The sequence below is a fragment of the Ceratotherium simum genome, chromosome 24 (genome assembly GCF_057802395.1).
Source record: "Ceratotherium simum simum isolate JZ-2026a chromosome 24, ASM5780239v1, whole genome shotgun sequence".
Classification (NCBI taxonomy): Eukaryota; Metazoa; Chordata; class Mammalia; order Perissodactyla; family Rhinocerotidae; genus Ceratotherium; species Ceratotherium simum.
In genome coordinates this window covers 4766600-4780995 of record NC_141923.1, presented here as the reverse complement: position 1 = coordinate 4780995, position 14396 = coordinate 4766600, and the positions used below count along the sequence as shown (strand labels likewise).

At 38.6% G+C, this 14396-nt stretch overlaps 1 protein-coding gene across 5 annotated transcripts in view; it reads left to right on the top strand.

Moving 5' to 3' along the window:
* The window catches only part of PPP2R5C (protein phosphatase 2 regulatory subunit B'gamma), a 146340-nt gene that overhangs the window by 17746 nt on the left and 114198 nt on the right, over positions 1 to 14396 (top strand). For all 5 annotated transcript variants that reach the window (XM_087447924.1, XM_087447928.1, XM_087447927.1 and 2 more), the window contains exon 3: positions 1536 to 1698. In XM_087447924.1, the coding sequence (XP_087304050.1) occupies positions 1536 to 1698 (163 nt within the window). The remainder of the gene's footprint in view (positions 1 to 1535; positions 1699 to 14396) is intronic.

The window sequence follows — 14396 nt, the reverse complement described above, 5'->3', positions numbered from 1 at the left end:
TCTGCTCTCCTTGGCCCTCCTGCATGATTGGAAAAGACTTGGCAGGTTTGTGTTTCTGGGATGAGTTTGATAGGCTTTTTAAAAGAGTGTCTGTGCAGGTACAAACCCCATTTCTTTGGGCAGACTGGAGGGGTGGGAGGAGTGCGTACGCTGCACAAAGAATCTTGACAGTGGATACTCACCATTGCAGCTTTCAGTTCTCACTGCCGAGGGCTAGCACAGCTGAGCTCCACGGGGCTCCCTGGGCCAGCTAATTCCCTTGGGCCTGTGCGGATGACAGGGGACCCCCCACCCCGGCTCTGCTGCCTGTGCCCTCGACACTCATCCTCTTCTGCTTGAGTATTTGCTGCTCCTTCTCCCCTTGTAAGTGGGCTGCGTGTCATTGGACAGCCCAGTGGTTGCGATGCAGTCTGGGGGTGAGCACTCTAAGTCTGGAGCCTGGGGGTGAATGCAAGGAGAGCGAAGCTAGAAAGAAGAACATTTCCTGAGTCTCAAGGAGAAAGCACTATTATGTAGCCTTTTCTGGAATTTGGGGGCTGAGTGGTGAGCTAGCAGGGAAAGCTGTCATTTATGAGTTATTCAGCTATATTAGTTTCCTACTGCTGCCGTACAAACCACCACAAACTTAGCGGCTTAAAAAAACACAAACTCAGACCGGCCCGGTGGCTTAGCGGTTAAGTGCGCGCGCTCCGCTGCTGGCGGCCCGGGTTCGGATCCCGGGTGCGCACCGACGCACCGCTTCTCCGGCCATGCTGAGGCCGCGTCCCACATACAGCAACTAGAAGGATGTGCAGCTATGACATACAACTATCTACTGGGGCTTTGGGGGGAAAAAATAAATAAGTAAAATCTTTAAAAAAAAAAAACCCACAAACTCATTATCTTATAGTTTTGGAGGTCAGAAGTCTGAAATCAGGCCGAAATTAAGGTGTCGCAGGGCTAGTTCCTTCTGGAAGGTCTAGAGGACAGTCCGTGTCCTTGCCTTTTCCAGCTTCTAGGGGCCATCTGTTCTCCTTAGCTCATGGTCCCCTCTTCTGTCTAAAGCCAATAGCACAGCATCTTGCAGTCTCTCTCTGACCTCTGCTTCGAGGTCTGGTTCTCTTGTCTTGTAAAGATCTGTGTGATAACATGGGACCCACCCTGATAATCCAGGATCATCTGCTATCGCAGGATCCTTAACCCCATCACATCTGCAAAGTCCCTTTGCCAAGTAAGGAAACACTCACAGGTTTCAGGGATTAGGATGTGAACATCTTTGGAGGGTCATTATCATCAGCCTGTATGATAAATATTAGAAGTCAGAAGTTTGAAGGAAGATGTAAGAATTAGGTAAGTATGTGAATCTCTTGAAATCTAACATTAATAGGGGTGGGGTGTAGCCTCAAACTCTAGTAAACATGAGGAATTATGTTGTTTAGAGTAGAGGAGACTGTCACAGAGTAAAACTTTTAGAGATATTTTTCCATATTCTAATTGTGCTATAAAATATAACCGTTTGACATATTCACTTGTTTTTGTTTTTATTTTGGATACAGATTTCCAGCAGGAAAAACAGCCTTGCTGCTGCCTCGCCTACAGTATCGAGTAAAATAAAAGTGCCAGTCCCGCAGCCCATAGTGAAGAAAGATAAGCGGCAGAATTCTTCTAGGTTTAGTGCCAGCAATAATAGAGAACTTCAAAAACTACCATCTTTAAAAGGTAATTTTTATTATTTGTCTTTTAAAAGTTGAAGATTGCCCATTTGGGGGAAGGAGTAACATTTGGTGGTTTGCTAGCTTCTCACACCTCTGCTGTGTTTATATTCCATGGGGTCATCTTTTCTTCTTTATTGAGCTTTTTTAGATTGTATGCCTCTAACTTATATACCCAACTAGTATTTCAAATTCCAGAGCTATTTAAGATAAAAACGTAATCATGAGTGTATTATAGATATAATACACTAAAAAAAAAAGAGGAGAGGCTTTAAATCTTTTCATGTTAATTGTAATTAAGCTAGCCAGTTTTTCTTTTAAGTAATTTTTCTCTTTCATTTGTCTTAGAACTTAGCAATTCAGAAAGGAGTTATTGTAAAAAGTGAAGTAGAGCCTCTTTCTTTTCTGGCATTGGAGTGAGGACTGTAACCATAGTCCCCTATGGACTTTCTCCCTGTGAATCACTTGGGGATTACCTCTACCCAGGGGTTTCCTATTTGAGATTAGTCAAGGAACAGGGCTGTTTGCTTTGAATTTTCCCTGAAATGGCACAGTTGCCCCTTTCCATCTGTCCGTAAAAGTGCTCCCCTAGGAGATTTTGAGGTTGAAGTACATAAAACCTTATCAAGGAAAATAGGGTAAGGACCCCAAAGTCAAACGTGAACCTCTGAAAACTTTTATATTCACTAAAATATAAGACTAGTGTATTAAATAAAACTTCAGACATTTTTCATATCTTAAATTCATAACAATGGGTCTTTCACAGTTAATTTTCATCTCATATAGACTCAGAGCAAGAAGTTTATCATTTTTCCAGGTGTATTCCAGTGACTTCCACACTGCAGGGCAGATAGCAGGAGCTCAGTGCAGATGTGCCAGATGTGCGCGAGGAGGGAGTGATGGAGAGCAGTAGGGATGGAGGGATGAGTGGAAGGGTGGATGGAGGGAAGGACTTACAGATTCATGGATGCATTTTCTACCCCTTGCTTGCTGGGAATCCAGGCTCTCCACTCGCTGCAGTGTACAGAGCTTGTATCTGGCTTATATTTGGTTTAGCTTTGAGGTAGATATGCATACTAGGTCATTTTTGAGGAGTCTTCCCTTCCCAAATAGTCCACGCCTTTCTGATGCTACTCATTCATTCATCAGATATTGTATTGAGCACCTGCAAACCAAGCCCTGTTCTGGGTACTGGAGGTACAGTATTAAACCAAACCAAGGGCCTGCTCTGCTGGAGCCAACATCCTGTCCCGATGGTGGGAGACAGTCAGTGAGTGAGGAAAGGAACACACACACATAACTCCTCCTGCCATACCCTCAGGAGGCCCAGCCAGAATACTTGGGATGTCTGGGGTGGAAAAGGCTTCCCATAACCATTCCTGAGCCTTCACAGTCCAAGCCCCGTCCCTCCCTAATACCCATCACAGCTGGAGCTTGGCTCCTGCCCCTTAGGGGATGTGCCCTGCCCTCCCGAGCACCATGCAGAGCCTGTCTTTCCACTGTTCCCAGAAGGATGAATTCTCAGTTGCGCATCCACATATCCAGGAGAATTTCACACTGGTCAAGCCCTGCGCCTCACTGTTCTTGTTTCGTAAATCTTTCTTGGCTATTCTAAAACATTAGTTCTTCTGTATATATGTTAAAATAATTTTGTGTAGTTCAGAAAAAAATAGGAATTGATTGGACTTACATTAAAGATATTTTGATTTGGGGAAGATTGATATTTTTACGGTACTCTTCCCATCCAGGAATGGTACATCTTCTCCATTTTTCTGGGTCTTGTTTTCTGACTTTTTATAAGATTTTATGATTTTCTTATAAGTCTTTACCTTTGCATTAATTCCTAAGTGGTTTATAGTTTTTGTTACTCTTGTTTCTGGGTTATATTTTTTCCATTTCTGCTTCTAATTAGTTTTTGCTAATCTAATGAAAAGCTGTTGATTTTTCAACATTTTATTATTCTGTTGCCTTACCAAATTTTCTTTTTAATCTTAGTAATTTTTTTTACTAGAGTCTGCGTATATAGTCTTGTCATTTGCAATTAGAAACTTTTATCTCTCTTCTAGTATTTATACCAACATACACTATAGTTATTTTAATTTTATTATGCCATTAGCTAGAACCAATAAAATATAGATAACAGAGGTGAGAGCAGGCCTCCCTGCTTTCTCCCATTTAGGTAGAAGACTTCAGCATTTCCTTGTTTAGTGTGAAAATGGCTCTTGGTTTCTGGTAAATTGCCTTTACCCAGGCTGCTGATGTTCCACAGCCCACATTCGCGTGGCTCTTCCCGGCTCCCACCTTGGCTGGCTGGTGCCGTGCTAGTGCACTACTGCTGATTTTATCAGATGCTGTATGACTTTTCTCCTCAAGATGTTAATATAATAATTGCTGTGTTGATAGATTTTCTGGTTTTGCACTATCCTTGCATTACTGGGATAAACCTCAATATGGTTGCAGTATGTAATTACTTTTATATGGTGCTGGGTTCAGTTTACTGGTTTTGTTAGTCTTTACTTCTATATTTACTACATGAAACTGGTCTATAGTTTTCTTCCTTTTTTGATACTACTGTATTTTATCAGATCTGAGATGCTTTGATACTGGCACTTTCGATCTTTCCTGAAGGTGGTCTATAGGTTTTTACATGGCTCTCCCATGCTGCCCTCTGATGGCAGGGATTGTAAGATGCACTCACATTTCAGAACTCAAATGTGGAATGACATATGTGTCTTAAAGTCCATGACAGAGGGTTACAAGGTTGAGTTAGAATTCAGCTGGGCTTGGTGCTTTTCTCAATGATAAATCTGTAGATTACTTGCATGTTGGGTCAATTTAGGGTAGGTCATGTATTAACTTGTACATTATATTCTTTAATGAATCTTTTAATTTCTTCCACATCTGTGGTGGGGATGTCTCCTTATGAGCTCATTTATTCTTTTGATTATTTTGTTTTCAATATCATTAATTTCTACTTTTATCTTTAATTACTTATCATATTTTCTTTTATTTTATTCTTTTCCTCATTTATTAAGTTGTATACAGAGTTCACTTATTTTTGGTTTTTTTGTTTTGGTGAGGAAGATTAACCATGAACTAACATCTGTTGCCAATCCTCCTCTTTTTTTTGCTGAGGAAGTTTGGCCCTGGGCTAACATCTGTGCCCCTCTTCCTCTACTTTATATGTGGGACGCCTGCCACAGCATGGTTTGATAAGTGGTGGTAGGTCCCTGCTCGGGATCTGAACCCTCGAACCCTGGGCAGCCGAAGTGGAGTGCATGCACTTAACCACTATGCCACTGGGCCAGCTCCTAGTTCGTTTTTAATAATAAAAGATTTTAAAGCTATGTATTCCTCTGAGTATAACTTCAGCTTTATCCATAGATTTTCTTTCCTTTTTTTTCAAATCATACTTTTTTTTAAAGTTTTATTGAGGCATAATTTACCTACTATAAAATTTACGCGTCGTAATTGGAAATTTTAATTATTTTAATAAATGTGTAGAGTTGTGCAACCATTACTACAATCCAATTTTAGAATATTTACATCACTGCCCAAAAAAGTTACCTTGTGCCCGTTTGCCATCAGTCCCTACTCCCATCCCCAGCTCCAGGCAACTACTGGTCTGCCTTCTGTCTCTAGATTTGCCTTTTCTGGACATTTCATGTAAATGAAATCGTGCAATATATAGTCTTTTACATCTCTCTCTTTCACTAAGTATAATGTTTTTGAGGTTCATCCATGTTGAGTAGTTTGCTTCTTTTTAATGCTGAATAATATTCTGTTATATGAATATACCACATTTTCATTATCCATTCATGGACTGATGGACATCTGAGTTGTTTTTTGACTATTATGAATAATGCTGCTATGAACATTCACATACAAGTCTTTGTTTGGACATATATTTTCATCTCTCTTGGGTAGATACCTACGAATGGAATTGCTGGCCTGTATGGTAAGTTTATGTTTAGCTTTTTAAGAAACTGCCAAACTGTTTTCCAAAGTGCTTACACCATTTTACATTCCCATCAGCAGCATATGAGGATTCCAGTGTGTCCACATTCTTGCCAATACTTGTTACTGTCTGTCTTTTTGATTATAGCCTTTCTTGAGGGTGTTTAGTGGTATCTTCTTATGGTTTAATTTGCATTTCCCTAATGACTGCAGATGTTAAGCATCTTTTCATGTATCTGTTAGCCATTCGTATATCTTCTTTGATGAAATGTCTATTCAAACCTTTGCCTATTTTTAAATTGGCTGTCTTCTTCTTATTGAACTATAACAATTCTTTATATAATCTGAATGAGTCCTTTATCAGATATTTGATTTCTAAATATTTTTTCCCCGTCTATGTCTTGTCTTTTTATCCTCTTACTATTGTCCTTGAAGCACAAAAGTTTGAATTTTGGTGAAGTCTGATTTATCATGTTTTTCTTTTAAAGATCTTGCTTTTGGTGTTGTATCTAAGAACTCTTTGCTTAACTCAAAGTCACAAAGTTTTTTTCCTGTGTTTTCTTCTAGAAGTTTTATAGTTTTAACTCTTACGTTTAGGTCTGTGATCTACTTAATTTTGTGTATAATGTAAGATAGAAGTCTAGATTCATCTAAAATTTTACACGTGGATATCTAGCACCATTTGTTGCAAGAGCTATTTTTCCCCATGGAGTTGCCTTGGCACCCTTGTCAAAAACCAATTGACCATAAATGTAAAGATTAATTTCTGGACTCTCAATTTTATCCCATCGATCTATATGCCTGCTTAATGCCAGTACCACACTATCTCATTGTTTTAATTTGCATTTCTATGATGAGTTCAGGTACCTTTTAAAATGTTTATTGGCCTTTTTCATTGGGCTGCCTGACATCTTAATTTTTTTAAGAGTGTTTTATTTATTCTAGATATGAACTCTTTGTTGGTTATATGTTTGTTTCAAATACCTTTTTCCACTGTAGTTTGTCTTTTTCATTTTAGCCATTCTGGTGAGCCAGTTTCAATTTGTAGTTTTGATAATGAATGAAGCTGAGCATCTTTTTGTAGGTTTATGAGCTATTCAGATATATTCTTCTGTCAAGTGCCAGTTTAAGTCTTTGGGCCTATCTTTCTATTGGATTGTAGCATTTAAAAAAAAATAGATTTGTGGGAGTTCAGATATAGGAATTGCAAATTTTCTTCTATTCTTTGAATTTTCATTCTGAATTCTCTGAATTTTTACTCTCCAAGACATTAGCACTTTGAGAGTACTTTTTATGTCCTGTTTAATAAATCCTTGCCTTCTACAAAGTAATGAAGATGTTAGCCTATGTCTTTTTTCCCTAAAACTATTTTACCGTTGACATTTGGCTTACAATCCGTGTAGAATTAATTTTTGTGCCTGCTGTGATGTTAGAGGTTAAGATTCCATTTCTTCCCTGTGGCTCTCCATTTGTCAGGGTGCCTTGTGTTGAAAAGATCCTCCTTCACTCACTGCAATGTTGTCTTTGTCATAAATAAAGTACCGTCACTGTGGATCCGTTTCTGGGCTCTGTGTTGTTCCCTTGGTTTGTCTCATCTCATGTCCATACAACACTAAAACATCCTAGTAGGTCTTGGTATCTGGTAGTGTAAGTCCTTCAGCTTTTTCTTCAAAATTGCCTTGGCTCTTTTCATTTCCAAATTAATTTTAGAATCAGCCATTTCTCTAAGAAGTCCTGGCTTCATTTAGTGGGGAATGGTCTTTCAAGACCACAGTCTGGTTGCTAGGATTCTCATTACTATTGGAATGGTGATTGTTTATAGGCCTTTTTATTGGACCAACCCAGAAAATATATTTTTTCAGTATATAGCACATCAGGAGTTCATAGTGATATTTTCCATTCAAAATCAGGTTTATTAGGCATTTATTTAACTTCTATCTTATATCTCCTTTTTGTCACACCAAGATTTCTGTTTCTCAAGGACACCAGAGATAATAGAATTTAAGTAACAGATAATTATTCATTTACTTTATCCCACAATATATTCTCAGAAAAATAATACCAATATTATGACCAATATGATGATTGGAAGATTAAAAGTTTTTGTATTTTTTCATTTTCTTCCCCCTCATCTTGGTTGTAGTTTTACTCTCTCCCTTGTCGGAGCACACAGCCGTCACAAACTGTCTTCTCCCCTCACATCCCTCGTTAGCCTTAGATCCCCTGTATACAGCGTTAGCTCAGCACCAGTGTTGGTGCTAACATTCCTGCAGGTATCTTGGTCTTCTGAACCTTGCTCACTAGTAGATTTCTACTTCAAATTTCAAAGACTGTTTGTCTGGATAGACAATCCTTGACACATGTTTTCTTTTCATGAGTATCTTAAGGAAGTCACTCCATTTCCTTCTGTAATAAAGCATTGCTCTGAGAATCTGATGTCAGTTTAGTTTTCTTTCCCTTACAGATTAGTTGGTCTGTTTGCTGTGATGCCTAAATAGTTTTTTTTTTTCTTTAAAGCCCAATAATTTAATATATCAGTCTGGATTGATTTTTCCACAAACATGTTAACGCTCTTTCAATATGTAATACCAAGTCTCTTTTTCTTGGATTTTGAGGATTTGTTCTGTTCCCTTGCTTTAGTTTTCCCCTTTGGAGACTCCTGTTGTGTAAATATTGAATTTTCTCTTTGCCTGTTTTTATATTTGTTGTTTCTCTCTTTGTCCTTTTCATTTCTTTTTGATTTAAATTTTTTTTCTCTTTTTTATGTACAGTCGTGCGTCACATAATGATGTTTCAGTCAATGACGGACCACATACACAATTGGTGGTCCCATAAGATTAGTACCAATAGCCTAGGTGTGTGTAAGTACACTCTATGATGTTTGCACAGCCGCGAAATTGCCTGACGCATTTCTCAGAACGTATGCCCCGAGTTGGTGCATGACTGTACTGTTCCTTGTAAGGCATTTTATGTTGTGCTTATTTGCTCTTGTATTCCTTCCAGTTAATATTCATTTCTGAAATTATTTTTCTTTTATTTTTAATTCTTTACAGAGTTATTACCTATTTCTGAGTTTTCCTATTAAAGATTCATGTAGTCCTTTCACACATTATATTATTCCTTTAATGTCTTTTGGCTCATCTTGAAATATTGGGTTGTGGTTTTTAATGTCTTCTGTGGGTTGTCTTTCTGGCGTGCTTTGACTGTCTGCAGAGATGTCATTCTGGTCCCTGTTCTCTTTTTCCTTTTAATAACTGTGAGGGCCTTCACTTTGATCCCTCCTGTTGCTCATGTGTGTGTGAAGTTAGAGAAGAGGAACTTGGCTCTAGAGCTCCAGCTTCGGTTATTTTTGTGACATTTTCAAAAATATGGTGGCTTCCCTTCTGAGCGCCCTGATTTGGTTCTCTTGCCTTGCTTCTGTCTGGATCCGGTTTTTCCATTTCCTCTCTCCTGTCCATTTGGATTCTCTTCCCAGCAGTTTCTCCCCAGTGTGGCCTAGCTCTGGAAGGGAGATTTGGCTGCTGAGTTTTGAGAGTTCCCCGCGGCCCAGCCAGGGCCCAACAGCCCCTTCAGACTTGATTGTGGACTCTTTGCTCTCACCCGCTGGAGGGTCCAGACTCCTTCCGTTTTCAGCTGCTGTTCTCAGGTAGGCTCACCCAGCTCTCTGAGTGCCCGCTGGTCGTTTGAGTTCTCAGCTCCGTAGGACATCTGTTGCTTCTCCCTGCCGTCTTCCTCAGAGACACCAACAGCGCACAGGTGTTGTGGCTGCTGGTAGTCTGTCCCCATATGCTCACATGTCTACGGGGACACATTTTCACCTAATTTCGTCTGAGATGTTGGCCATGTGCCTTAGAATTTGCCATCTTAGTTGCTCTGTATGATTTTATGCAAGAATTTGGAGAGAGTAAAAAACCATGCCACACGTTTTTCATAATTGCCAAAACTTGGAAGCAACTCAGTAAGTGAATGGATAAACAAACTGGTACATCCAGGCAATGGAATAATATTCAGCAATAAAAAGAAATGAACTTCAAGTGGGCCTTGAAAAGACATGGAGGAACCTCAACTGCATATTACTAAATGAACGAAGCCAATCTGAATATGATTCTAACTATATGACATTCTGGAAAAGGCAAAACTATGGAGACAGTAAAAAGATGAGTAGTTGCCAGGGGTTGGGAGGAGGGAGAGATGAATAGAGGGAGCACAGGATATTTTTAGGACAGAGAAACTGTTCTGTAAGATACCATAATGGCAAATACCTGGCATTTTGCATTTGTCAAAACCAATAGAATGTGCAACACAAAGAGTAAACCACAATGTCAACTATGTCTTTAGTTAATAATAATAATGTATCAGTATTTGTTCATCAGTTGTAACAAATGTACCACATTAATGCAAGATGTTAATAATAGGAGAAACTTGGGGAAGGTAGGGAGGTATATGGGAACTCTGTACTTTACATTTAATTTTTCTGTAAACCTAAAAATTGAGGTCTGTTAATTACAAGAAAAAAAAAGTGGTTGCCAAAGGTAGGGGGATAGGAGGTGGGTGAAATGGGTGAAGGGGGTCAAAACATACAAACTTCCAGTTATAAATAAATAAGTCATAGGGATGTAATGTACAGCAGGTGATTATAGTTAATAATATTATATTGCATATTTGAAAGTTGTTAAGAGTAGATCTTAAAAATTCCCATCACAAGAAAAAAAATTCTATAACTATGTATGATGACCAATGTTAACTAGCTTATTGTGGTGATCATTTCACAATATATACAAATATTGAATCATTATGTCATACACCTGAAACTGGTGTTATGTTTTATCTCAGTTATACCTCAAAATAAATTAATAAATACAAGCTGCTACTCTCATCTTCTCAGACTCCTCCATTGTTGGATATTCGAATTCCAGCCTTTTTTGGTCCTCCGTAACAGTATTATTGTTTTATTCTGTCAATGATCATTTAGATTTATCCACTTATTTATCACTTTATTCCTAATTTGTTTTTGCATCTCAGACTTTACATCTGGGATCATTTTCCTTCTGTTTGAACATATCGTTTAGAATTTTCTTTTTTTTTTAATTTTTTTAAATTTATTTATTTTTCCCCCAAAGCCCCAGTAGATAGTTGTATGTCATAGCTGCACATCCTTCTAGTTGCTGTATGTGGGACACGGCCTCAGCATGGCCGGAGAAGCAGTGCGTCGGTGCACGCCCGGGATCCGAACCTGGGCCGCCAGTAGTGGAGCGCACGCACTCAACGGCTAAGGCACAGGGCCGGCCCTAGAATTTTCTTTAATGAGAGTCTCCGTGGCAAATTCTTTATTTGTTTGTTTATCTGGAAAATGTTTTCATTTTGCCCTCACTCTTGAAAGATGTTCACTGAGTATCTAATTGCAGTTATGTTCCTTCAGTACATTGAAGATAAGCATTTACATTGCCTTTTGACTTCCATTAGTATTGAGAAGCCAAAGCCATTCTTTTGAAGGTATTCTTTGTGATTTCTGGCCATTTTTCTGATCTTTGTCTGTGACATTGATTTCTCAGTGCTTTTGCTGCTAGGTGTCCAAGTGTAGGTTTCCTTTTTTTTTTTTTGTGAGCAAGATTAGCACTGAACTACCATCCATGCCAATCCTCCTCTTTTTGCTGGGGAAGATTGGCCCAGGGCTAACATCCATGCGAATCTTCCTCCAGTTTATATGGGACGCCACCACAGCATGGCCTGACAAGTGGTGCATCAGTGAGCACCCGGGATACAAACCCGGGCCGCCAGCAGCAGAGCGCGAACGCTTAACCACTACGCCATGGGGTCGGCCCCATGTAGGTTTCATTTTTAATTGATCTTTTTTTTGGGATTCATCTTTAATCCATGGATGGTTATATTTCCTCAGTTATGGTGAGTTCCATCCATTATCTCTTCACTTGCTATCTCTATATTAGTCTCTTGTTTTCCTTTGGCTCTAACTAAACATGTGTTGGACTTTTCATTTACTGTCTTTCTTTGATCTTCATCTGTATTTTTCAACCTTATTGTGACTTACCATGCTGTGTTCTTGATCAGAGAATCTGAAGGTGAAGGATCAGTTTTCTTTTTCTTAATTTTCAACCTATCATGGACTAATAGTTTCGTAAAATACAGTAAAAATAAATTATTATAAAAGTGAGATATGGAATATAGCTACAAACTTTTTTAGTATTTTACTCAGTAGACATATAATAACCTTGTTAAATTGCTGTCACAGTTTCTAAACGTCATTCTCAATTTCTGTTATCTCGTTGAGAATCTTTAGGTTTGTCTAAAATGTGTGAAACCCAGCTGTTAGGCTTTTAATTTCAGATATACTTTTTTCATTTACGGAAGTTCTATTTTTAATCTGCAGTGTGATGTTTTAATATTTTCCTGTTCCCTCGCAGGTACCATCAAATTTGTCAGTTAAGTATACTAAGCATAGCTGCTTTATAGTCTGTGTCAGATAATACCAGTATCTAAAGTCCTTGTCACATTTTGCCCATGATGTCTTATTTTCTTGTGTATCTGACTATTTTTTAGTGTACGTTGGTCATTGTACTCAAATGTTTGGAATAAATTGAAACCTAGAATCAAAGTATCTTCTTCAGCAGTGATTTGTTTTTGCTTCTGCCAGACACCTGAGGTCACTACCAGTATTGGGGTCCTGTAAACTACAACCCTAGTTTATGACTTGTTAAATTAGCCAGGTTGTCCTGTAAAATATCCCCTAATTCCCTGTAGTTCCTGTAAATGGGAACCTTTTTTGGATGGAATACATCAGAGTTGGTGCTGTGTAACTCAGGAGATAGTTTCATTATTGTGGGAGATGCATATCTGATGACTATCAGAGTGATGCTGAATTGTACCACTGTATTAGGGTGATGACATCCATCTCTCGGATGTACAATGATATTTCCCTTTGGAACTCAGAAAGCACTGGTGATAATCTGCAAGGTGTGTTTTGGCGTCCTGCCAGCGCTATTCCCATTAACCATATGCTAATGCTTTAAACACCACTTGATAATCCTTACCTGAGGCTATAGTTTCACTAGAGATTTCAGCATTTAATCTAGCATTCTTTAAAAGCAGAGATATTTCTTACCAACTGGAGATGTTTGGGTATCTTGACATATTGTTCCTATTGGATAGTCACAATAAGTTTAATTCTTTGCCCTTTAGTTACCAAATATCCCTCAAATGGTGAAAACTAAAGTTTTTTTCTGGCTTTCTCTTTTGTGAATATCATTATGGACTCATGTTTTTCATTGATTTCTGTGTATTTTAATCTAAAATCATATTCTTTCTGATGTGCAGATGCATAATTTTAACCATTGGGTGCCTTTTGGGCTAGCTCCTGTGTATATTTTGGCATGGCCTCATTTATTTTTTATTTCCCTTGATTTCTGACACAGTAAGCTGTCCCCCAGGCTTGTTTGTACCTTCCCTGCCCCAGACTTGGAATCGGCCGTTGCCGTTTTTCAAAGAGCTGTGATTGCTTTCAGTGGGGAATGATATTAGAGACCAAAATCTGGGTACTAGGGTGCTTGTTGCTGCTGGACTGATGTTGCTTTTAGGTGCTTTCAGTGGAGGGAGCTAGAATATAAATATATTTTTAGTTGTACATTCATATTGGTATTTTCAATTCAACTTATCATTATAGTGTTTTCATTTGTTTCTTTAATTTTCAGTTTTATCTCTTTATCTTACTTAAATAGATAGAAATAGAGAATGTTGATTTCTAACATCATTGACATAATTATTGCTAAATCCTGTGAGAACAATTCACAACAACAATATTGATGGTATTCCAAATAGTAGGAACTTTGAATTGGCTCATTTCATTGCAGAAAAAAGCTGTTGGTGTTTTTATTTGGATTTCATCAAATTTTCAAAATACCCAGGGAGGATTGGCAACTTAGGATGTTTGCATCCTCTTAGCTAAGAGGCGGCTGTGACTTTCTGTGTGTTCAAAGGCACTTTCATTTCCTTTAGGCGTGTTTTTGAGTTTCCCTCTTGTGGGTCTTGCATGTTTTTATTTATGCCCAGATGCTCAATTATTGTTGCTATTGTTAACGGGTCTCCTCTGCCATTATGTCTTCTGAATGGTTGTTGATTGTTGGTACAAAGGCTGCTGATCTGTCTTCCACGTTCTGCTCCCTTCCTGGGTCATCCTGTTGTTTGCGGTAGTGTTTCACTTCGTCCTTTGGGTGTCTAGGTTTCGAAGTAGATCACCTGCACATAAGGTATCTCACCTCTGTTTCTAGCTCTTATACCTCTAGTGTCTTTCTCTTGAGTTGACTGAAAATTCCAGTAAGATGTTCTATGTGGTGGTGGGGGTGGGCATATTTGTCTTGTTCCTGACTTTAGTGGAGATAGAAGCAGGATTTTAAACAACCGTTTATTATTCCATTCTGTGGTGGCCCCCAGTTTGCAGCTTTTATAAACTGTGCTGTAGTGTAGATCTTTTGTTGTTGTTGTTCACGTCTTTGAACCTTTCCTTAAGCTGGATTCAAGGAAATGAGGTAGTACTGGGTCAAGGACCATACGTTTTCAAAAACCTGTTATAGATCCTGTCCTGAGAGGTGGCACCATATGCCCTTCTAACCAGGGCATATGACATGCTTTCCAAGGCTGGGATTATGTAAAAGTTCAGTTATTTGTTAAGTAGAAAATAGTATTTCCTGTTTTTATTTATTTAACAGTGAGGCTGAATGTAGTCTTCAGGCCCTGTTC